Consider the following 25,607-nt stretch of genomic DNA (forward strand, 5'->3'; position numbering starts at 1 on the left):
AGTAAATGAGTAAGAGGTGGATTGTCTACCTTTGTGTTTGGGCCATTTGTGGAACAGATTTGATACCCTAAATTCCTCTCAAGTAAGTGGATATTTATAAATGTACAAATCACTTGTACATTTCTGTGCAAGGTGGTTATTCAGCTGGCACTCATGATCATAATACTGGAATTTTAAACTCTTTTATCATATAAGCCAGTGTTTGGCAAACTTCATCTGTAAAGGGCCAGATAATAAATATTTTAGACTTTGCAGGCCATAGTGTCCCAACTGTTCAACTCAGTTGTAACCATACAACTTTGCAGTTGCAATGTGGAAGTAGTCCTAGACGATAGGTAATATGAATGGGTATGGTTGTGTTTTAGAAAATTTATTTATGGGCATGAAAATGAGAATATTATATAATTTAACATGTCTTGAAATACTCTTGTTTTTGATTTTTTTTTCCAATTATTTTAAAAGTGTCCCTTTTTAGTTGGATAGGAATTGACTACTCCATGGTCTGGGTGTGGTGTTTGAAACAGCTGTGTAGCTGCACAAATATATTTAGTCCAGTGCACATTCACTATCATGTTGATAAGCACATACTTGGTTATGCCTATTAGAAAGAGACTAGGGGCAAATCAGAAAGCCCATGGTATAGTTACCTGCGCTAATGGCTGGGGAGTGTAGAGTAATAGGGGAAATAAAATCAGGATGATATAGAAATGATCTTAGAATGTGTTGTGTAGTTTGTGTGTGCAGGGCCTACTAATCATTTTCAGTTTCTTCAGTAACATTCGGGTTACATTCTCTTTAGTGCACCTTGGTTGAGAATGTGAACAGTGAATTCAGATATGCTGTGGAGGAATTATTTTCAGAATTAAAAGTCTTCTTGGATTGAAAGAAAAATAATTGCATTGGTAAAATATATGTAAAATACAGTAGCTTATGTAAACATTAATGTTAGATTTAGAAAATGGTTTTCCCAGATGATTTGAATGATGCATTTGAAGAGGCCAGGGTTCTCTTTCCCAGCCCCGAATAGAATAAGGCAGGACGTGGCAGCAGGGAGATGTGGGATTGAAGCCTCCGGTTTAAACACATCCTGTTCTATGGGTGCTTGATAAATTCCTACCCGATGATGTTTATTTACATTTATGGATTAGGTATTATTCTGTGTGATGAAAAAATTGCAGAAAGAGAGTAAGCATGTAAGAAGGAACGGGAATTCTGTCTTAGCATGTTGAGACTAATGTAGGGAAAAGGAATTCTTGGAAATAAAAGTCAAATGGGATCTGTGAAAGAAATGAGGTTTTTAGGCAGATACAGGGATTAGTGCTAATTTAAGTCTGTTGTTTTCATGAAGCTGACCACAGGGTGGGGATGTATGTTGTGTGATCTCTGGATGACCTATGATACCATCCCAAGTTGTTGCAATAGGAGACTTACATTATTTTAAATAACTTATAAAAATTTTATTTAGAAAATTACAGATGAGTAAGTTTAAAGCAATTATCTTACAGATACATCTTGACTATTTAGTAGTATGAACAGTGATTACAATTTTTTGTTTCCTAGTAGTGTAAGATTCTTATTTTAAACTCATAAAGTTACACCTTTCCACTCTAAGGTAATTTCTGTGCTGTCTTCTCATCTTCGTAAATAAGTAAATAAATAAATACCCCCTCCAAATCAATTTACATGTGGTTAATTTGAAAATTCTTTGTAGATTGGGCAGCCATATTGGAAAAGGACAATCTTTTGAGGGCTTTGTTATAGGTAACCTAAAGAAGACAGAAGACTGTATTTTAAATTAGTTGCATCTCCTGAGGTGCTGGCCTTTATTTCTCGGTAGGTCTTAATTAGGGTTTAGCCTCCTCTGACAATAGCTGGAAATTGCGGGTGACTGATGACTCTTCTGTCCCCAGAGCACTGTTTTCTGAGTGGTATGGTGGGTGGACTTTTGTGTTCCATGGAAATGCCTTTGCATGTCATCCCAGCTCATGGACTTCATCCTTGACGGCAGTTTGTATGTTCTGCTCACTTGTCACATTCTCTCTGTTCACCTTCTTGTGTGGATATTGAAGCCAAGGATTTAAGACTTTTGAAGTGTATTTGTAATTAAATAGCATTATTAAACTGGAGTTGAAGTCTTTGGTCAAGGAGAGGGACTGCAGTGTCAGAAGTGAGCTTCTAAAACAGAAAAACATCCTAAATCCCGGAGCTTTACAGCGTGAATAGTAGTACTCCGAAAACACCCTTTCGGTTTTGGAACTGGAATATTAAAGGTAGTAATAACGTGCATAAACTGTTTAACGTCTGTCCGAAGCATTTCACAGCGCACGGCAGAGGAGATGACGTAGGTAGCTGTGAGGTTTTAAGTGCTCAGTCATTTCTCTCAAGACATTATACGATTGGTTTGGGTCTGATCGGCTGAGGACATTTCCAGGTCGGGTAAGAATGTCTGCCCCCCGGTGTCTGCATCTGGGTGTCCTACTAATAAGCTACTGATAGGCAGAACGAATCTTACTGTCCTTGTAACCAAACCTGCTTTGTGGTTCTGTATTTCAGTGGGGTTTTCTGGTCCCAACAGCCTTATAGTTCTCTTTGACTGCTCCCCTCCCTTCTTCTTCCTTCTCTCCAAAGCCATTGCCCGGTCTCCTGTTGGTGTCACTGCAGCTTCTCTTACCTCTTTCCCCCACTGGATCCCACTGCTGCTCCGGTACGTCCTCCCTCCCTCCTTTCCACCTGCGCCGCAGCCGCCGCAGCCTTTCCTCCTCGGGGCGGCTCCGCGCGGCCGCCACGCTCGGTCCTGAAGGGCTTCGGCGCTCGCCAGGGGCTCCCCGTGGGCTGGACGGAGCCGCCTTGTCCCTCTGGTGGGCCGTTCGCCACACTTCGGTGTCTGTCCGCTTCCAGGACCGCTTGTGCCTCCCTTCTCGGAGTTCCCCTTCCCGGAGGGAGTCTGGCTGCTGGAGCGTGATGCGGTTTCGGAGAAACCGGGTGACGTCTTTTCCTCCCGGAAGACCGGGTCTCGCTCGTTGCTTGGAAGAAGGCGCGCCTGGTCTTGAGTCGCGTGTCGGAAGGGCAAGCACGGTTTCCGGCTGAGGGACAGGAGCCAGTTGAAGGGACGAGATGCAGGGTGTGGGGGGAGGTGGGTCTAGCCTCTCGGGAAAGGGCCCGAGTTCGCTGGGGCTTCGGGGCTGACAACAGTGGGACTGGCCTCCGAGCGCGGCTCCCGGTACGTGTTAAGTCTACGCAGCTGGGAAGGCCGGCTGGGAGTCCTCACCAGCTGGCAGCTCTGTGACGGACTTCCAGAGTCGTTCACACTTGTTTGGCAGCTTCCTGTGGGTCCCCTCTGTCCTGTGTGCTTTACATCTGTCACTTCATTAAATCCTCACGGGTTCAGAAACAGGCACAGAGTGGTTAAGTCACCTGTCAGAGGCTGACCAGGGAGTTCTCCGTGGAATTGCAGTTTCAGGCAGACTCCACGGTCCCTGCACTTAGTTCTTACTCTGTTGCTTCTGATTCCTGCCTTTCTTTCAAGAAAATAACGAAAAACCCTGCGTGACAGCTGTTTCACATGATTCAAGGGCCGTGGGAGGTGAGAGGTGTATAGGTGGCGTCCGCTGTGACTTCAGAACTTCCAACGGCTGCATCAGGGTGGTGGTCACGTACGTTTGAAGGGAGTCACACTGCTGGTTAAGAAGATCCTTCTGCTGGGATTTGTGCTCATGCCGACTGGATGTTGACGTAAAGCTTAGCCGTTCAGATATGATGCCCGTTTCCTTCCTCATCAGTCCCTGGCTGCACTTCGGTGACGGGAGAAGATTGCAGGCTCAAATCTCATTTATCAGAAGTTAGGAAGGCTCTGGGTGCACTTTCTGAGAAAGACAAATATTAGGTGATCGGAGGATGTTAAAAAAATAGCGTATCTAATATAACAGAAGGGAGAAATTTTCTGACGCAAAGGGCAGGGAATCTCTGAAATCTGGTACTCCACGTCTGATAAACTTATATTAAGTTGGCTCACAAATTTCCACCCATGTTTGCTTTATTGCAGTTGCCATGATTAGTTTCCCAGCATATTCTAGACTCAGTCGGAGTACTCATACTGGGTTGTGATTTTAATTGCTTGTTATATCCCATCTTCTGAGTTGGTGTGTCAACTAAGAGGACAGTGATACATCTCTGTCTTGTCTGTCCTCTTATCCCGACATTTAGCACATTGCCTGCCGCACACTGGGTATTTGGCAAGTGTTTGTAGAATGAATGCATGACTGGCTGTTGAGTTGATAGCAGGGAAGTCTGTAATTGAGATCTGGTTGTTGTTGGACTTGAGGGAAAGAGGAGGCCCTTCTGAATACGCACTGGTTGTGTGTAACCTCCTCCTCATTCTCTGATGACCATAGAACCCTTTACAGACCAGTGAGAGCGGTTTTCCTGTGTACTTAAATGTTTGCTTTCCCATGCTACTTTTCCAAATCCTAGTTGCCTTTTTCCCTCAAATGCTTCCCTTTCTGTGAAGCCTTCCCTGATTCCCACATTGGACTCTATTCATAGTAGTGCCTTATTTATTTATTTTTTGGGTGCTTTTATTACTCTCTACCATGTATTGTTTCTGTTGTTTGGAATGTGTTGTTCTACCAGACTATAAACTCCTTGTGGGCAAAACCCAGGTCTTGTCCAAACCAGCATGCTTCTGAGAGTAGAAAGGAGCGCTAACCAGGTGGTTACTGGGGTAATAGTCACGTCCGAGAACTGTGCCGGGCACACCTGATGTATGAGCGATGTATGAGCGGTGTTTGGTAGTCCGCTCACGGTCGGACTTACTGCAGAAGCACTCGCCCCCTGGACCTGTTTGCAAGCATGAGAAGGTAGCAAGATCTTAGTCTTGTCTCTGTCACTTTACCTGTTTATTAGTGACGGTGGGCAATTCATTTCATCCTTTGGATTCCAATTTTACTGACCTGTTCAGTGGAGAGGATTATCTGTATCCCGCTGGTTTCTTGGCTCCCCCATTTTGAGGAAAAGATATTAAAAAACCTTTAAAACTGTGAGATGTCCTACAACATAAGATACTACTGTAGAATTTAGAATAAAATGAAGATTTTCTGACTTTGTAAACAAACTAGAAGCTGAAGACTGAAGTGTTTATAAAGTGGTTTTTAGCAAAAGCACAATACAATGCCCTATAGACAGTGTTAAATAAGTAAATTAAAAAAAAATTAGTGCTTGCTTCGGGAACACATATAGTTAAAAAAAAAAACAACAACAAACCCCACATTATTGGTGTTATTGAATTCCTTTTTCTTTTACTTTTTTTAAACTTAAAAAAGTTTCCCCCTAGAGATAACCTCTATTTGGGTCATTCCTCTACATCTTATTTCACTTCATTGCGTCCTTGTTAATGACCAAACTGAAGGGTGAAAGTAGCAGGTTGGTGGGTTAGACTGAGCTGAGGAGTGTGAGGAATTACTCAGTTGTTCCTGGGAATTAATTGGAAATCATGATCTCTGCTTTTTTAGCATTCCATTCAGTATTTGAAATAAGCTTTATACTGTCAGCTGTCCTAGAGCCTGGCAATTAAAAATGTGCCGACGAAAAAGAATATCCCAACTGTAGGTAGAACATGCTTTATTCAAAACATATGACTCTTATTTCCATCCAGTGGTGGTATCGAAAACTTGATGTGTTCCAGAAAGCAGTAAATTAAGCAAGCAGTACGGGAGGACTTGTACTTATAGTACATTTAAAAAAGAAATACATAAATATTTTCAAAGGAAATAGAAAAAGCACATAATTCAGATCATATCCCAGACCAATTAAAAAAAAATTTAAGTGAAATTTAGTATCTAATACTTGGACCAAACAAAAGCTCTCTAGTCTTTCACCGGCTTACCAAGTGACTATTCCTACTCATTGCTGGCAGTAAATATTAACGCACTGTGAGGCATGAACAGGAAGTCGAGTCATGAGGCATCTGCATTAACATCCCCTCATGCTAATTGAAGTATTATTAAATCTTAAATTTTTTTTTTACTTAACACTGTAAAATTGCTCATCTAATTTCATAGTCATTATATGGTATATTCCAAAATTGAATTGGAAAGTATTTGTTTTCAATCCAAAAGTACCAGTTAATTTTAGTATTCATGAAACATTAAAAATAATTGGATCAGGGAGAAATGAAAGCAACTCATTTTTAATATCCAGACTGTAAGGACATAAAATATTTTATGTGAAGTGCAAAAGAAGGAAATTACAGCTTCATAACTAGTTTCTGTGGCCAGTTTACACAAGGAGAACCTTAGCAACACATACAAATTTAAATGTGAAGCTTCTTACTTTGTTCTTTAAGGTCCGCATTCTAAAAGGAAAACTTTAAAATTTGTTCCTGCATTTTAAATGAAAGCTTTATTACTGTTATAACATAAATTCTTGAAAATGCTAGGTAGCTCAGTGATAAATTTGACAGTTTCATCTGAGAAAATTTAGTGTCATTGAATTGATCATCAGTATTTTGCCAGTGTATTTTGTTTTAAATGTTCTAAATATTAAATTAGAATTTCTTTAAAAGAAGGAGGCTAAGATTCATCCCAACGTCTGACTTTTTTAGTTAACTTTGATTTTCTCAATGTGATTGCCAAGGAAATTACTGAATTCATTTTCTCTGGGTATCTTCTCTATTGCTTTTCTTTGATTCTTGCCATTGCAACCAGCCTGAGATTTTACATGATAAAGGGAATCTGTGGAACTAATCCTAGAAACCTCTTTCTGTTTTCTCACATAACACCTCCAGGCACAGAAAAGACAGAATACTTCATTTGCATTCTTAAACATTAGGATCTTAGAATGAGTCTTTCAGCTGGAAATGTTATTGCATCTACAGTTCCTCTGAAGAAAAAAAAAAAAGGTTAACAGCCCACTCAGGTTTATGTGAACTCATCTCTTTTTAGTCTCCTGGTCTGCACTAAGAGTGTGATCAATGAAGCTTAAGTGCCCAGCATCTTTCTTCTTTACAATCAGTGAGACTCTGGAAATAGCTATCCGTGCTGATTACAAGGAACCGAAAAGAAGAAATCAGATATGCACAAAAGAGATGGCAAACACTGACAAACTTTAATCTTAATCTTCTGAAGTGGAAGGAACATTCCCAAAGGTGATATAGAACATAGTAACGAGAATTTAAAAAAAATAGAATATCTTCCCTATGAGCTTGAAAAGTTTATTTACCCCAAAGGTACAAAGATATTCAGAGATTTATAGTTGATTTCAGTGGCTTTTATTAAATTAAGAAGTACCCCAAACCTTTTGTTTGCTCCAGGTACTTTTGTCAGAAACCCAAAACATTTAATAAAAGAAATGTAACCATTCTCAGACTTAGTAATAGCTGAAAAGTAGACATGGACATCATTCTACTGTCTAATATTAGAAGTAGAAAGTGTTCAGTTGCTATAATGCTCACTTCCTGTGAATGAAAAAGAGGGTTTTATATGTAACTATATTCCGCAACTAGAAAACCTGACTTCTGCCAATTGTTACAGTGGGGGCAGTTACTGCCCCTCCATTTCCCTAACTAAATATTGTACATGGCTATCATCTGGAAGTAATAATATTGCTTGAGTGCATTGTGCCAAGTAGACACTTAATACAAAATATACACTAGCCTGAATGAAATCCAGATACTGGTGATATTGAAAGAGAAAGACACAGATTTCTTTGGCAAAATTAAGTCACAGCATACACGGTGCTCTGTACAGTAAATACAGGTTATAAGTATGTCATTAGATTTCATTTGATCTTGCAATTAGCATCCCAAACAAATTAGCAAACTGTGTTGGTTTATAAGTTTATACTTAGAATTTTAGAATGAAACTTTTGTCTCCCCTCTACCACCCCCCCCCCCCCATGGCAGTCAAATGCCTTAGTGTTCTTACCCCAGTGAGTCACATAAATTGGGTTCTAAATTCCCAGTGAGTTGACCGCACCTCAAAGAAACCGGTTCCTGTAAATGCAGAGGGTTCAAGGCCGGTGGCACCCTTTTCTAGGGTTGTTCTGTACCTCTCCTGATTGATACCCCATAGTCAGTGTAGAGAAAATAGAATTAGGATTTGGTTTCCAGTCTTCTCTAATCCCACACTGTTCTGCTGTACCGCCGGCCCCTGCAGTAGAACGTTGAATGGTAGTGGTGGGAGGGCTCATTCACACCTCGTTCCTGTCTGCTCCTGGGCCAGCTGCTGGTTTCACTCCAGAAGCTGGTGTGGCCACTCTGAAATCACTTTAGAAAATTTTTATTGTAAAATAAAAGTGCGAAACTATGCAAAACAAATGTGTGGCTTGCTTAAGGTAAATAACCTAGTAGTTCCTGCTTAGGTCTAGATAGTAGGTGTTTGCCCTGGAACTTGTCCCTGTGGCCCGTCTCAGTCCCGTTCATACCCACTACGTGACTGTTCTAGTAATCCTTTTCTTGCGTTTTAAAAGTTTTTATTGTCCAAATGTGGATCCCTAGAAACTGTGGTTTGTCTGGTCCATTTGTTTTCAAATTTATGCCTTTTAAATTTCTCTTAATCCACAGATTCAGACCTTTCTTTTCCTTACAACTTTCTGTTGAAGAACCTTGGGTTATTGCCTTGTAGAATTTCTATCTTGACTTCGTTGAGTATGTGCTCATGGTATAGCTCAGGGTTTTCCTCCATTCTTGGCATTTTCTGTAGATTGGATTCCTACACCTGGATTTAGAGATGGGATGAGATCTGGGTTTGGATGCCTTCAGCCAAGACCGTAGGAGGTACATAGTGTCTTGTTAGCACTTCTTATAATGTAAGCAGCTTTTGATGCTTACTGTCTGTGTCTAGTATTTCACTGGATTGCAAAATAGTGAAATTTTAACTCTGACATCTTTTTCATTAATTGACTGGAATATATTTAGGGGCTCCTAGAGGCTCAGCTGGTTATGCATCTGACTCTTGATTTCAGCTCAGGTCATGATCTTAGGGTTGTGGGATTGAGCGTTGCCTGGGCCCAGCATGGAGCCTGCTGAAGATTCTCTCTCACCCTCTCCCACTGTCTCTCCACCCCCTCCCCTACTCATACTTGCTCTCTTTCTCAAATAAATAGGAATATATTTATAAAGAGACACTTTGCCACATTTATTGTTTGGTTACCTGGTGGTACAATTCATACAGAAAGAGCAAGATAAATGCACAATTCTTTACCTTTATCTACTAGTTTTTGAGCTGATGAATGTTTCCTTATCCTTCAAAGTTGACCCAGTTCTTTTAAAAAGTATCATTATGAAGTCATAGATTGAAACCCATTTTGTATGCTTAAATCTGTTGGCATTACTAGCGAAGCCTAACTTGTTTCTCTTAGGCCAGAGGGGATTCAAGTTGGGTCATGGTCTTTTTGACTTGACCTCCTAATCTTTTACAGCTTCCTGGTTCTCTAGTCTGACAAGACAGTCTAGGCTCACGTTTTACATTCCTGCTCCAGGCCTTTAATCAGCTATCACTGTTGGTTTTTTTTCTTTCTTTCTTTCTTTTTTTTTTTTCTTAAATGGTATTAGAGACCACAGTCAGGGTGCCAGGCATGGTCATTGCTGCTGAGGGTCTTTGCTTCTAGGCCTTTTAGTTTATAGGACTAGGAAGATATGTGTATTAACAGGTTTTTAAAGACATATGTTAATTACATATGATGTATGTATTAACTATGTTCTGTTAGTAGAATATATAACATGCTAATATATTTAATATGTATATTTAGATATAATGCTATCCCCAAGCACAATTAGGGTGTATATAATGTAAATATGTAATATAGTTATTGCATAATACACATGCTATATAACAAATACATAGTGTTTTTCATATATATGTGTATATGTGTACACACACACACACACACACACACATATAAAACTTGTAATAAAAGTATAATTAAATATACCCTGTACTTTACGTGAGATTAAAAATACCTTCTGTGTTCATGGTGATATTTTCAAACAACTTTTTTTTTTTAAGATTTTATTTATTTATTTGACAGAGATCACAAGTAGGCAGAGAGGCAGGCAGAGAGAGGAGGAAGCAGGCTCCCCACTGAGCAGAGAGCCTGATGTGGGGCTCGATCCCAGGATCCTGGCTGGGATCATGACCCGAGCCGAAGGCAGAGGCTTTAACCCACTGAGCCACCCAGGTGCCCCTCATGTGATATTTTCAATTAAAATTCAGGATAACCTCCTCTTTGTTACCCCTGCATTTTTGTTTTCATATTTAGAGTTCTGACTGTCTGGGACAGGGGAGATGATAAAATTAGAATACTTCATGATTCTTTGTCTAGACAGTAGTACACACACACACACACACACACACACACAGAGAACAATCTGAGGATGACAGTGTCAGTATTAATATGATTACTGAAAACTCTAAAGAAGTTTTATACATCATCTTGCTGTTATTCCCTTACTTTAAAAATAGTTGTACTGTATCTGTTGTCAGGAAATACAGCTAATATGGGGCGCCTGGGTGGCTCAGTCAGTTAAGCATAGGACTCTTTGATTTTTGGCTCTGGTCATTATCTTGGGGTTGTGCGATCAAGCCCTGTGTTGCGCTCTGTGCTAGGCACGGAGCCTGCTTAAGATTCTCTGTCTCGCTTCTTTTGCCTGTCTCCTCTCTCTCTTTAAAAAAAAAAAAAAAGAATTAAGGCAAAAAAAAAAAAAGAAAATATAGCTGGTATAAAGCATACTCTCTCCTTAGCCTTCATTTGGTTTTAGTCCTACAGGTGACCACAGGCCCTTTACTTGACCTCTTTAGAAATTTTGTTTTTCTGAAACTTATTCTGTAGAAGGGAGTGGACAAACCTTTTTGTAAAGGGCCAGATTATTAAATATTTTTGGCTTCACAAAACTGTTAAAATTACTCAGTCTTGACCGTGGTAGCAAGAAAGCAGCCGTACAATGTGTAAACTAAAGGGCATGGTTGCTTTCCAGTAAAACTCCTTCAGTTTCATGTGATTTTTCACATGTCCGGATACAGTATTTTTTTTTAATGCATTTTTAGATTTTATTTATTTTTAGATTTTATTTATTTATTTTTGAGAGTAAGAAAGAGTGGGCACGGGTAGTTTCATGTGATCCTTCAGTTTCATGTGATTTTTCACACGTCCGGATACAGTATTTTTTTTTTTAATGCATTTTTAGATTTTATTATATTTTTGAGAGAAAGGAAGAGTGAGCACTTGCAGGGGCAGATGGAGAGGAGAGAGAATCCCAAGCAGATTCTGTGCGGGGTGCTGAGCCTGATGCTTAGTCTCATGACCCTGAGATCATGACCTGAGCCAGAATCAAGAGTTGGATGCTTAACCGACTGAGCCACCCAGGTCCTCTAGGATGCAGTGTTCTTAAATTTTTTTTCTCAAAAATGTTGTTTTCCCTCTATAATACATATACATATACATATACATATACATAAATATATTATTTTTAAGCAGTCTGCACCCAACGTGGGGCTCACACTCCCAAACCATTGATCAAGAGTTGCGTGCTCCACTGACTAAGCCAGCCAGGCGCTGCGGCCACCATCCACGTAGGTTGGCGGACTCTGTGCAGACAGGGAGCTCGCCAGCTGAGGCTGACAGTCTGGAGTTTGCGAGCTGCAGGTTTGTTCAGTTCCTCAGAGAGAGGCCCTGAGTTCTTGTTTGTTGTTACATTTTCTCTGCACTTTTTTCTTGGATGTCAGTTTTGTTGGATTTAAAAATCCTGGGCTCATACTTTTTCTTGACTATGTTATTCTGTTTTCTTTCGGCTTGGACGACCATTGTCCAAGTCTGGTGATAATTTAAACTTTTCTTTTGTAGAAATCACATATTCTTTATTTTTTTTCCTTGTATTTTTTTCTTTTTCTTGTAAGCAGTATTGTTGGAATAAATCGTGGTCATTCTGGATTGGAATTTCTCAGTTTTGCTGTAGTATGTCTTTTTGCTATCTATTTCCAATTTTAAAACTATTTTCTTGAAATACAGTTTTTGGTATTTTTTTCCTTTGCTTTAGTTTTCTTGAAAGACTCCTCTTAGCCATATGTTGGATGCTCTTTCTCTTCAATTTTGTTATTTTTCTCTTGTATCTTTTTTTTTTTTTAATATTTTTATTTATTTATTTGACAGACAGAGATTACAAGTAGGCAGAGAGGCAGTCAGAGAGAGAAGGAAGCAGGCTCCCTGCTGAGCAGAGAGCCCGATGTGGGGCTCGATCCCAGGACCCTGGGATCATGACCTGAGCTGAAGGCAGAGGCTTTAACCCACTGAGCCACCCAGGCGCCCCCTCTTGTATCTTTTAAAAATAATTTCATTGTTTTGGTATCTGATTTCAGAAAAGTTTTTCTTTCAGTTTCTCTCTATTTCCTGTAAGGCTTTATCTGTTTCCTTTATTCACTGTTGAGTTTCCTCTTGGTTAGTCTTCATTTCTAGAATGATATTTTTTCTTAATTTCTGATTTTATCTTGAGGTCTGTCACCTCATTTCTGAACTTTTTTTTTTTTTAAGATTTTATTTATTTATTTGATAGAGAGACAGCAAGAGCGGGGATATAAGCAGGGAGTTGCCAGAGGGAGAAGCAGGTTCCCACTGAGCAGGGAGCCCGATGTGGGGCTCTATCCCAGGACCCTGGGATCATGACCTGGGCTGAAGGTAGACACTTAACGACTAAGCCATCCAGGCGCCCATTTCTGAACATTTCTAAATCTGATTTATGTTATTTCATGTTTTCTGTAACTTTAGAAAATGTTTTTTAACAGTTTTTGGTCTGTTACATGTTGTTACATTTTTCTCCTGTGGGGTTTTTTTTTCCCTCTTCATGGATGTTATTCTAGTATTTTTTTTTTCTTATAAAGACATTGTATGGGATTTTATCTTGATCCTTTTATTTTGCATAGTTTTATCTGTAAAGTTTTCCTCTATATTGCTTTTTAGAGAACTGTATAGATTTTTGAAATGAGTGATACATGTCTAAGAAGTTTAAGTACTTGAATAGAGATAGCAGGAAAAGTTTTGCTAAAGTCTTAAAAAGATTAATTAACCTTGTAATCTCCCTGTCCTTCTTTTTGGTGTTCATACTGTTATTACCGTATTTGGGGGTAGCCTTTCTGTCTGCTACTGTGTGCTTTTGACATAATCATATTAATTTTTGGAAGTTTTCTCTCACTGGCTTACTTTTTTAACTCATGTGTTAAGTTCCCCATACCAATCTTGAACTGACCTTTTCTACCAGAAACTCTTTTTCCTTTTAGCAAGGAATACTTTAAAATCTAGAATCTGAGTCTTTTGTGCAATTCAGCAGTTTTTTCATGGCTTTGTCTCTTGTCTGACCCTAGTTTTAAAGTTATCCAAATAGTATCGTGGTGAGCCTAAAGTATATGCATTTAAAAGAAATCTGAATTCATAGTGTAGCGGTTTACTTAAATATTTCTGAGAACAAATTATGTATCATGCATTTTTTTTTAAGATTTTATTTATTTATTTGACAGGAATCACAAGTAGGCAGAGAGGCAGGCAGAGAGAGAGGGGGAGGCAGGCTCCCCGCTGAGCAGAGAGCTGGACACGGGGCTCAATCCCAGGACCCTGAGATCATGACCTGAGCTGAAGGCAGAGGCTTTAACCCACTGAGCCACCCAGGTGCCCCGTATCATGCATTTTTTATAAATGATGATTATTTCTGTCCTTCATTCACAACATAAAGCCTGTTTTAAGTTAAATCTCATTATTCCCTAACATGCTACTCAAAACCCTTTTTTTCATTCTCTCAAAATTTAACTAGAATCATAAAATCACAGAATTTAGAAAATGAATCTTAGAGCAGTGATTTTGGCTTTTTGTAATTTCTTTCCTATGTAGTGCTATTAAAGTGTTTTCCAATGCTATTTTTTAAAAAAGGCCACTTTAAAAAGAAAAGATTATTTAAAGATTTATTTATTTATTTTGGAGAGAGAGTACGCAGGAGCGGGGCAGGGGGGGTGTGGGGGAAGGACAGAGGGAGAGAATCTCAAGCAGACTCCCTGCTGAGCATAGAGCCTTATGGGGGACAAGACCTCATGACCCTGAGGTCACCACTGGAACTAAAGTCAAGGGTTGGATGCTCAACACTCTGAGCTGCCCAGGCCCCCGAAACGCCCTTGACTGTAATAATACATTCAGGTATTACATGCGTCATTCAGTATAAATTTACAAGGACCTTATAAAGCATATATTTGGAAGTGTATGTTATTGCTATGGAATGTCAAAAAGACTTGTGATAAAGGGAGACAGAGAATTGGATCGATGACAAAAGATCCAGGGTGAACAAAAGATTATCAGAAGGGTAGTCATGATAAATTCTGGCCTTAACTTTATAATCGCACAGATGACTCTGGTCAAAATCTCAGAACTTTTAAAACATGGTCCATCAGGGGCACCTGGGTAGCTCAGTGGGTTAAGCCTTTGCCTTTGGCTCGGGTCATGGTCTCAGGGTCCTGGGATTGAGCCCCCCATCAGGCTCTCTGCTCATCAGGGAGCCTGCTTTCCCCTCTCTCTCTGCCTGCCACTCTGCCTACTTGTGATCTCTCTCTCTGTCAAATAAATAAACAAACAAAAAAACATGGTCCATCATTTTGCAGTTGACATACTTTCTTACCCTGACCTCATCCTTGCTCTTGTGGTCAAAGAATTAAGGAAGTTAAGAACTAGGACACTGCCTTCTCATTTTGCCTTAATGACATTTAGGGGCTAACCCAGGGAATACTACCAAAACATCTAAAAGTAAGAGAAAATTAGTTCATTGAAACATCTGTCTGAGTAGTTACCCAGCTTACTAATACTGGCTATTTTTCTTTTCTGTTGGATGGCACAAAAGAATAAGTCACCAAATCCTTGATGTGAGCTTTTTTCTTGGTAATTTTACATTTTGGGGTAAGTAATTTGTCTCAAATTGGAATGTTTGAGAAAAATCTAGTTAACTAATCAGAGCTTCCTAGTTGTTGGGCTCCTGTTAATCAGAATTTTTACTGTATAATCATAATGTATTTTGGATGTTCTCATTTATGTTATTTTTTCAACTCTTTGTGTAGGTATTCTGATTACTTGATTACATCTGTCTACCATAGTGGTATTTAAAACTGCATTCATAACAAAAATTCCTCCATCTTAGCAAATAAAATGAGAATATGGAAAGACAACCGATAGTTTAAACATTATTGTTTCCTCTTGACTTGGCTTGGCATTTAGTGGGTTGCAGGTTTGGGATGAAGAGACGTGATATGATATGATAATTGCTGTTGTCCAAAATGACTAGTTTATCCAGCTGGAGACATGTGGAGTATGTGGAGTGTGCGGAGATGGAAGCCTACGACCATTTTGCTCTCTTGCAGAGAGCACTTTTAATGTGTTTACATTTTGAGGGTCTTACAAAAGATTCTTTTTTTTTTTTTTTATTAAGAAAATAAGGTTCTATTAGTAAAACTAAATACGAACATTTGATGGGGAGGTACTTTATGGGCCTCTGTCTTGGCTGAAGAGGTTTCTCATCTCACATTCTTCCATTTATAACTGGTAATTGTAGGTATTTGGTTTCCTATAATGTATTTTGAGGTCCTGTGGACCTAACTGCCTTACTTTTCTAGTGTTCTCTTTTTATCAGGACTTCTGCTTAAGAGATAAGAATTAACAGTTTTAGCATTTAGCCTGGTGTTTTACATTATTATTTTATTTAATCCTTCAATCAAACTTGCAAGGTGGTTATTATTCCCATTGTCACACAAAGAAAAGGAGACTTTATTTGTTCAGAATCTAAAAATTCCCTTTTCTTCTCTGTTGGTTTTGGACACAGGGAAATTATACATCCTGAGTTTAAAGGCTTTGGTTTTTCTGTATATTTTATCTGAGTGATTTCATATATAACTTTTAATTTTCTCCTGTATTTAATGCCTTTGAAAATCCATATCTCAGCCTGGACTCATCTTAGAACCTCTAGACCTCTCTGTCAGCTTCCTGTACACTATCATAGACATCTCACCCCCCAATTCTTTATCTTCCGTACATTGCTTCTGTTGATTCCCTGCTCTCCTTCCATCTTCTGCTCTGGGTGTGTTTAATCCTCTTGGTTCCTAATGGCGGAGAGACCGGTCCAAGCAACATGCTGCAGTAGCTACTCTGGACAATACAAGGAGAATGAAGCTCCTTCCCCCAACCATGAGTCCTTTCAGGCACCAGTGCTAATAGATCGAATCCTAGGCATAAAATACACGATTTATTCTTTATGCCGATCTGACCAGAGGTCATGGGAGAAGCAACAGGTTCAGGGCCTGGCTCTAATGGTGCCAGGGATACATTCTGGTTTTCCATTTTTCATATTTAATCTCCATTCTTCACCCAGTAACCTTATCCTTTACTTCAGCAGCGTTCACCTTTACTTCTCTAGACGGTGCCCTGTGGTGGCGCTCTCTACATCATGTTTTGTTCTCTCCCTGATTAGTTTGTTGGCAGAATTCATTAGCATCTTGTTCATTATAATACTGCAAACACAGGGGTGGATCCATTGCTTGGGAACTAAATGTGATTTATACAGAAGAGTTTTTGTTGAAACTATAACTCTACCTGGTAAATTCCCACTGTATTCTTGACTCATTTCTTGTAGTCACAAAGGATGTAAACATTCTGTACTTTCTTTTGTCTGTTTCCCTGAGGTATTAGTGACCACGTTCCCCTGAATTAGTGGATATCCTATGGTTTTCATCCATGTCCCCTACATTTAACTGGAAGCCTGACACAGAGTTGGTATTTAATAAAAAAAAGGACATTTGTGTTGAACTAGGCATTGTGCTGTAGGGGAGGGAGAAGGCAAAGATTTATGAGGTGTTTTAAAGGTGAACCTACTGTTTAGGTTAGGTGGCAGGATACTGTATATAAATATACTACAGAAGTGGCTTTCCCAAAGAATACTGTTAATATCACACATTTTGTTACTTTGTTATCATTCATTTGTTACTTTTCTTTGGCTCGACTTTGTTTCCTAGATCTTTGTGCACTTGTACTGTATACAACACTGTATATTTTAATGTATTGGCTCAAATGCTTTGCTTTTAAGTTGCTTTTGGTATGTAAATAATTAGTAAATATACATACGGGTTTTTCTTTTTATAAAGTTGTGACTGTATCAAGCGCTGCATTGTTTTTGTTACACATTTCTACTTGTGTTTCTCCACAGGCAGCAGCAGATGTCGTTTTCATTGGACCTGACACACATGCTATTCAAGCCATGGGTGACAAGATTGAAAGCAAATTATTAGCTAAGAAAGCAAAGGTTAACACAATCCCTGGCTTTGATGGAGTAGTCAAGGTGAGAAACGATGTTATTGTAATATACATGTCCTTAAGGCAAACATTTTGTGAAAAGCATAAGATAAAACGCGGTTATTACTAAATGTAATAATATAAATGCAAGACGAAATGCAAAAATATGCATGTGTAGGTTACAATAAATCAGTGTTGTTTACACTGGATTAGTCTTTTTTTTTTTAAGATTTTATTTTTAAGTAATCTCTGTGCCCAACATGGGGCTCGAACTTACAACCCCAAGATCAAGAGTCGCCTGCTACACAGACTGAGCCAGCCAGGAGCCCCTGGATTATTTTAAATGGTATAAATTAAAAGGATTTTTGCTTAAAAATTAAAAGGATTGTGTGGTGCAAAAAACAATGAATACTGTTATGCTGAAAATAAATAAAAAATAATTAAAAAAATTAAAAGGATTTTCTGGGGCACCTGGGTGGCTCAGTGGGTTAAACCACTGCCTTTAGCTCAGGTCATGATCTCAGGGTCCTGGGATTGAGCCCCGCATTGGGCTCTCTGCTCAGTGGGGAGCCTGCTTCCCCCGCCCCCCCGCCTGCCTCTCTGCCTATGATCTCTGTCAAATAATTAATAAAATATTTTTTAAAAATTAAAAGGATTTTACTTAAGCATTGTATTTCATGATCAAGAATTTTTTTTAAATTGAAGTCTCATTGACACATAAAGTCACGTTAATTTCAGGTGTACGACATAGTGATTTCACAACTCTATACATTATGCTATGCTCACCACAAGCGTAGCTGCCATCTGTCACCAGACAACCCTACTATAGTCCCGTTGACTGTAGTCCCTGTGCTGTAGCTTTTATCCCTATGACTAATTCGGTAAGTGGAAACCTGTACTTCCCAGTCCCCTTCACCCACTTACCCATCCCGCCACACCCTTCCCTTTTGGACACTTACCAGTTTGTTCTTCGTGTTTATGGATATGAGATTCTACCTTTTTAAAAAACGTATTTATTTATTTAGAGAGAGAGAGAGAGAGGGCACACAAGTGCAGAGGTGAGGGAGGCAGAGGGAGGGGGAGAAGCAGGCTCCTGATTGAGCAGGGAGTCAGATGTGGGGCTGGATCCCAGCACCAGGATCACAACCTGAACGGAAGGCAGCCATTTAACCAACTGAAGACCCCCAGGCGCTAGGAGATGCTGCTTTTTATTTGTTTTTCGGATTCCGCATATAAATGAAGTCATGTGGTATTTGTATTTCCCTGACTTATTTCACCTAGTATAATGCCCTCTGGATCTCTCCATGTTGTTGAAAATGGCAAATTCTCAGTCTTTGTTAAGGCTGAGTTATAATCCGTGTGTGTGTGTGTGTGTGTGTGTGTGTGTGTGTGTGTTCTCTTCTTTATCCATTCATCTATCGGTAAACACTTGGGCTGTTTCCATGTCTCCACTGTTGCAAAGAATGCTGCAGTAAACATAGGGGTACATATATTTGAATTCATGTATTTGTTTTCTTTGGGTAAATACCCCAAAATAGAATCACTTACCATATAATATTTCTATTTTTAATATTTAAAGGAACTTGCGGGGCATCTGGGTGGCTCAGTCGGTTAAGCCTCTGCCTTCGGCTCCGGTCATGATCCCAGGGTCCTGGGATTGAGCCCCACATCAGGTTTCCTGCTCAGCAAGGAGTCTGCTTCTCTCTCTCCCTCTGCCCCTTCCCCAGCTCATGCTCTCTCTCTCTCTCTCGTTCTCACTCTCTCTCAAATAAATAAATCTTTTTTTTTTCTCCTTTTTTTTTTTTAAAGGTACTTCCATACTGTTTTCCTCAGTGGCTGCTCTAGTTTGCATTCCCACTGACAGTGCAGGAGGGTTCTTTTTCCTCCACATCCTCACCAACCCTTGTTATTTCTGATCTTTTTGATTCTAGCCATTCTGACAGGTGTAAGATGATGATCTCATTGTGGTTTTGATCTGTGTGTCCCTGATAATTAGCGATGTTGAGCATCTTTTCATGTGTCTGTTGGCCATCTGTATTGTCTTTTTTGGACAAGTGTCTATTCAGGTCTTCTGTCCACTTTTAATGAGATTATTTGTATTTTGGTATTGAGTTATATAGATTCTTTCTATATTTATTGGATATGTCATTTCAAATATCTTCTCCTGTTCGGTCATGATTAATATTGACTCATACTTTCATAGGAAAAAACTTGATGATTTAAAAGATGTTCTCTTAGCGCTCTGGATTGCATTTAATGATGGTATGTGTTTAACTTTTGTAACATTATGATGTTCTATGTGTATCTTTGTGTTGAGCTTCTGTCCATATGCATAAAACATCAATTATAAATGTGTTTCTGGTAGAAAGTGGAATAGCTGTAGATGATTCTAGATCCCAAACATAACTCCTCATTAAGTAAGCAGCTTTCGCAGCTGATGCCCAGGATCCCTCACCACATGGTGCTTCCAGTTTAGGGGAAAGAAATGTGGTTGTTTTCTTCCTAGGGCACTGTAACTCCTTGTCACTTCATAGCTGTCACCTTAGTCTCTCTTCCCTTTCACAGCCACAGGTCTTAGAAGAATTGCCCTTACTTGTTTTCATGTCTGTGCTGTTCACTTAATCATTAATCTACCACAGTCAGGCTTCTTTCCTCATTCTTATGGAAATTTCTCTTGCAATGGTTACCAGCAACCTTTCCTACTCAGTAAATTCAGTATATAATTTGTAATCCTGGTCTTTAGCTCTTCAAAGCATTTGAGCTTTTGGTCACTTTTTCCTTTTTGAAATATCTGTTTCTGGCACATGACTCAGTTCTAGTTATGTTTTTGTATTTTTTGGCTTGTTTTGAATGCTTGTTCTTAGTCTTCATGCTGATTGTTCTTCCTATCTTTGTTCTGTAAATGTGGTTTTGTTTTGGATTCTGAGTAGTAAATATTTTCTTATTGTACACTCTCACTCTGGGGCAGCCTCACTTATTCTTACGGCTCACATGTCAATTCTCTATTTATCTGGGCTAGATCTCTCCTGAATTTCAAAACTGCATGTGTGGTTGCTTCTTAAATGGTTTTGCTTGATGCCCCTGAGGCATCTTGAAAGTAATAAATTAAAAGCTAAGTTCATAATTTTCTCTTTGATTAGCAATTGGCAAACTGTGTCTCCATGCACGTCTGATTAATAAATAAAGTATTGCTGGAACACAGCCATGCTCTCTCCTTTACGGATTGCCGATGGCTGTGTTTTTCCACTAGTGACTGAGTTGAGAAATTGTGACAGACCGCGTCACCCAGCAAGCCTGAAATATTTATTACCTGGCCCATTCAGAAGGTGTTTGCTGATGCCTGCTGTAAGCGTCTCAACCTGTTTCTTTCCTGTCTCGGAAAGGGGTGCTATTTTCCACATTGTTTCTCAAACTAGAACCTTAGAGGCTTCACCAGCTGACTCACTCAGGCACCCCACCCAGTTAGCTTTCAACACCATTGCTTAAGTGACCTTTCAGAAATCCAGATTCAGTCTGATGCCTGTGTTGAAAAACTCTTGAATGGCTACTAATTCAAATCCTTTAAATAGCTGGGCTTTGTTTTTTCTCTTCAAACTGATAGTGTGCCGGTTTACCCTTTACATTGCGTATGCCAACCATATATGACGTCTTTCAGGTTCTTGAAACTTCTGCACTAGATTCTGTCATGCATGTTAATTCTGCTTCTCTCTTCATTCCTTATTGTCTACTCATTGTTAGGCTGTTGGCTTAAACATACATTCCTCACACAGGCATTCCTCAACTGCCTAGATTAGATTAGGCCTTCTGCTGTATTTTCTCTTAGTACCCTATACTTCGCCCATCACATTTTAAATCATTCATACATTCATCTACTAAGTAAATATTTAAGTGCATACTATTTGTCCAATGTTGTTTGAAGTGCAGTGTGTATAGTAATGAACAACAATAATAAAAATATTCCTGCCCTCATGGAGCTTATACTATAGAAGGAGACAGACAGTAGACAAATAATGAAATACATAGTACATGCTATGGTGAAACATGAGACAGGGAATGGGGGAAGGAGGGTGGTGACAGGGCAAGTCATGCAGATATCAGGAGGAAGAGCAAAGCATATTAGGCAGAAAGAGTAACAAGTGTAAAGTTGTTGAGATTGAAATGTACTTGATGTTCAACAACCAACCAGGAATCTTGTGGCTTCTGTGATCAAGGGAAAGAAGAATCAGAGATGAGGTGATTGAAGTAGGATGTAGTAGGGAACTCAGATTTTATAGGCCTTTCTGCCCATTTTAATGATGGGTTCAGTGTATACTTCCCGCATGCAATTATAAACTCCTTGCTGGAAGGGATTGCATTCTTTTTGTTACTGCATCACTTACACATGTGCTTGGAACAGAGTCAGTGCTCATGAAGTACTTGTTGGATGAATAATCTCCTAGGAAATGAATTTTTACACATATAACCGTGGTATACACATTATCTGTCATGTAGTACATATTTACTAGACACACCAAAGAAAGGAAAGCATAATGAAAAACCAAGAGAAAACATAAAACAGACAATAGAAATAGATTCACATATGCTGTAGATACTGGAGTTGATGATAACTGTGAAATAAGTACGATTGATCTGTTAAAAGGTTTTTTTGAAGAAAATGTGGAAAAAATAAACGTATAAAGAATTTCACCAGGGGTTCCTGGGTGGCTCAGTGGGTTAAGTTGTCAATTCTGGCTTTTGGCTCAGGTCCTGATCTGATCCCTGAAGTCATGGGATTGAGTCACGTATTGGTCTCTGTGCTCCGTGCGGAGTCTGCTTGTCCCTGTCTCTCTGCTTCTCCCCTTGTTTGCTCCCTCTCTCTCTAAAAAAAATAAATTTAAAAAATATTTTTAAAGAATTTAGCTAGGGAATTTGAGTCTCTAGGTAAAATTAAATGGAAAGTATGTAACGGCAAATATATGGAAGTAAGGACTTTAGATAGGTTTAATAAAAAACTAAGTAGAATATAGGATCCATGTGTAGTGTATATCACTATTTCATCGCTTTTTATGGCTGAATAATATTACATAATAGGCCTAAACCACTTTTTTTTTTTTTTTTTAGAGAAGCTAATCATTAGTTGATGGACATTTGAGTTATTTCCATCTTTTGGTGATTATAAATAATGCTTCTACAAACATTTGTGTGCAATTGTTTGAGTATCTGTCTTGAGTTCTTTGGGGGTATTTACCCAGGAATGGAATTGCAAGGTCATATGGTAATTCCATGTTTAACTTTTTGAGGAACTGTCAGGCATCCAGACCTTTGTATAATCCTCTCTTCAGTTTGGGTAAAACCTGTGACTTGCTTCTCTATTAGAATATGGCAAAGGGTGATGGCCTGTCACTACCTGAACTAGGTCCTATTATAGAGCAAAGGTGATTTGCTATCACTGCATTAACTTTGCTTTGTAGGGCAGAGTAATTGAGTGTTACTGCTGTGAGTATGTTTCATTATATAAGACTCCATTTTAGGAGACTAGAGAACAAATTCTAGTTTTTGACTTGACATAAGCAGCCATGTTGACGAAGTCCACATGACAATAAACTTCAGGTAGCTTCTAAGGATCTGAGTTAGGGCAGTCTGTGTCTGAGAGTTAGCAGAAAGGAGGGTACTTAGTCATGCAGCAACAAAGAAACGAACTCTGCCAACCATCTGAATGAGCCTGGATTTGTCCCCATTTGAGCCTCCAAATTAAAAGGCAGTATAGCCCACACTGTGACTGCAGACTTGAAAGACTGAGCCAAGTGTGATGAGTGTGACAAGTCTTTTCTTTAGTAGGCTGTCAACTGTTGTTTTTTTTCCTTTTTTTTTTTTTTTTTTTTTCATTCTTGTTTTAGAGAGCTGTATAAATGCAGGTGGTGGTTTGGATGGGTTATTGTGAACTGTGATCTATTTTGCCCCAGTATTTCTGCCAGAATAGTTTTAATTTTTTTCAACAAAATATCTGGCCGCCTTGAGATCTTCAGTGTGGGCTTGATTTTGGTCACAAAGGTAGTAATGAGTCAGAGGCTAAGTTAATTCTGTCTTGATGATGAATAGCAGAATCCTCAGGAATTCACACATGTGGTCATTAGGAGAGCGTATGTTCTGGAAATTCTGTTTGTCCTACGTATTCTTTCTCATGAAGTCAGTGGGTGTGGTGTCATGTAGGAAGAAGATGACCTAAGCTGAAATCAAGCGTCAGATTCTTAACTGACTGAGCTACCAAGGCACCTTGCAAGAGATTGCTTTAATGGCTGGAGTAGAAACATCTCGTTTCATCTGTAAGGCCATCAATTTATTCTGCTTCTTATTCTGCTTTTGTCTATGGGCTCTTGAGAAATTTATAGTGTCGAATTAAAGATCTGTCTGTGTGACTCTTTCCACCAGTTTTTGCTTGTTTATAAAATTTTCTGTTTCTGGCTTAAGGCTACTCACAAAAAGTGAGGAAGGAGCTGGATCACAACTGCTTCGGGGTCCACTCCTGAATGCCTACACATACTACAGAGCCTATTTCTGAAGGGCCCAATAGATGTCTCCTTTCTTTGCCAGCACAACCAGATCAGAGGCCAACCTGTGTTCATAGGAAAGATTCTGATAGTAGCTTCCCTAGGACCTTTCCCATTATTTCCAGTTTTTCTAAACTTGTCTGGTTTCCTATGCAATTAGGAGTCTGAAGTCACTCTTAGGTCTTCCATTTTGCCCTTGTATCCAGTATGTATGTATGTATGTATGTATGTATGTATGTATGTATGTATGTATGTATTTAATCTCTGGCTCTTTTTCTTTTTAATTTTTAAATTAACATTTTAAAAAAAAGATTTTATTTAACACAGAGACGGAGTACGCAAGCGGGGGGAGCAGCAGAGGGAGGAGCAGGCTGAGCAGGGGCTCAACATGGGGATTGATCCCAGGACCCTGAGATCATGACCTGAGCTTTAGCCACTTAAAAAGCGCCCCTTTTATATCAGGTTCTTTCTTTCTTCATTTTTTTTTCTTTTAAGAGAGCACTAGAGAAGAGAGAGAGCCAGCACAAGTGAGAGGCAGAAGAAGAGGGAGAAGCAGGCTCCCTGATGAGCAGGAAGCCCGACGGACTTGATCCCAGGATCCTGGGATCATGACCTGAGCCAAAGGCAGATGTCCAACCTACTGAGCACCCCTTATCATCATGCACCCCTTATCTCAGGTTCTTACTAGCAGTGTGAGCCGATTCATATCAATCTGGGGACCCTGGATTATTTATACGTTCCCCATTTTTTCTCTGCAAATGTCTATCTAATCTTTGTAAGCTTTGGAAAGTCTTTGGTAATGCTTCTTAGTTCAGAATGAGACCAAAGTTTTAATTTAGCTGTCAAGGCTGACCCAATTCTGAAATTAGCTTAATTTTATTTTTATTTTTATTTTTTTTAAAGATTTTATTTATTTATTTGACAGACAGAGATCACAAATAGGAGAGATGCAGGCACAGAGAGAGAGGAGGAAGCAGGCTCCCTGCCGAAGCAGAGAGCCCGATGTGGGACTCGATCCCAGGACCCCGGGATCATGACCTGAGCTGAAAGCAGAGGCTTTAACCCACTGAGCCACCCACGCTCCCCAATTAGCTTAATTTTAAAAGGTAATGTTGCTTTGAGGGTTTCTGGCCAGTTAGAAGAAAGGGGGAGCAGGTCAGTGGAAGAAAGAGCAGAGCAGGAGGAAATGGAGGAAGACAGGACGGAGGAAAAGGAATAGCAGGATAAAGACCATAGGGTTTGACAGAGTTTTAAATTTTTCACATTTTTCATTTGGCTTTTCCTGTGCCTTTCCTTCTTCCTTTGAACTTTGTCTTCCCTGTGAATTTCATAAGGAAGCAAATTTGGAATCCGAATTTCTTTTGGAAGCTTCCTTATTGAATGAAAAAAATTACAGAACACTAGGTATTTGAGCTTTTTATTAACTGCCTCCCTACCCAATCAGGTGACTCTCGCACGAACCATTCATATCAAAAGCTTACAAAAGAGTCTGTGGTAATTTTTAATTATCCTAGGTAAGATTCTGGTTTTTAGAAGCATAGGAACATAAACTTGGTTTCTGGATTTAGTACCTTTAAGGAGAGGTTTGCTTCAGAGAGAGCACAGCCTTGTCCTGAGACGAACCCACGAGAATCTTGTAATAACATATCAAATGTGTTGTTTGTTCACCTCATGTCTTGGGCCCCCAGCGTAGTGGTTGGCCATCTCTAATGGTAGATCTGACAATATGCATGCCTTGGTGGTTTAAATTTGGAAGGGAGAGCTCTCCCAGATCCAGACTCCCAT

The 25,607-nt window shown here is 39.4% G+C and overlaps 1 protein-coding gene across 1 annotated transcript in view; it reads left to right on the forward strand.

Annotated features, from left to right (window-relative positions):
* The window catches only part of PCCA (propionyl-CoA carboxylase subunit alpha), a 405,781-nt gene that overhangs the window by 90,521 nt on the left and 289,653 nt on the right, over nucleotides 1-25,607 (forward strand). The window contains exon 7 of the mRNA XM_047720325.1: nucleotides 17,210-17,341. Within this exon, the coding sequence (XP_047576281.1) occupies nucleotides 17,210-17,341 (132 nt within the window). The remainder of the gene's footprint in view (nucleotides 1-17,209; nucleotides 17,342-25,607) is intronic.

The sequence above is a fragment of the Lutra lutra genome, chromosome 3 (genome assembly GCF_902655055.1).
Source record: "Lutra lutra chromosome 3, mLutLut1.2, whole genome shotgun sequence".
Classification (NCBI taxonomy): domain Eukaryota; kingdom Metazoa; phylum Chordata; class Mammalia; order Carnivora; family Mustelidae; genus Lutra; species Lutra lutra.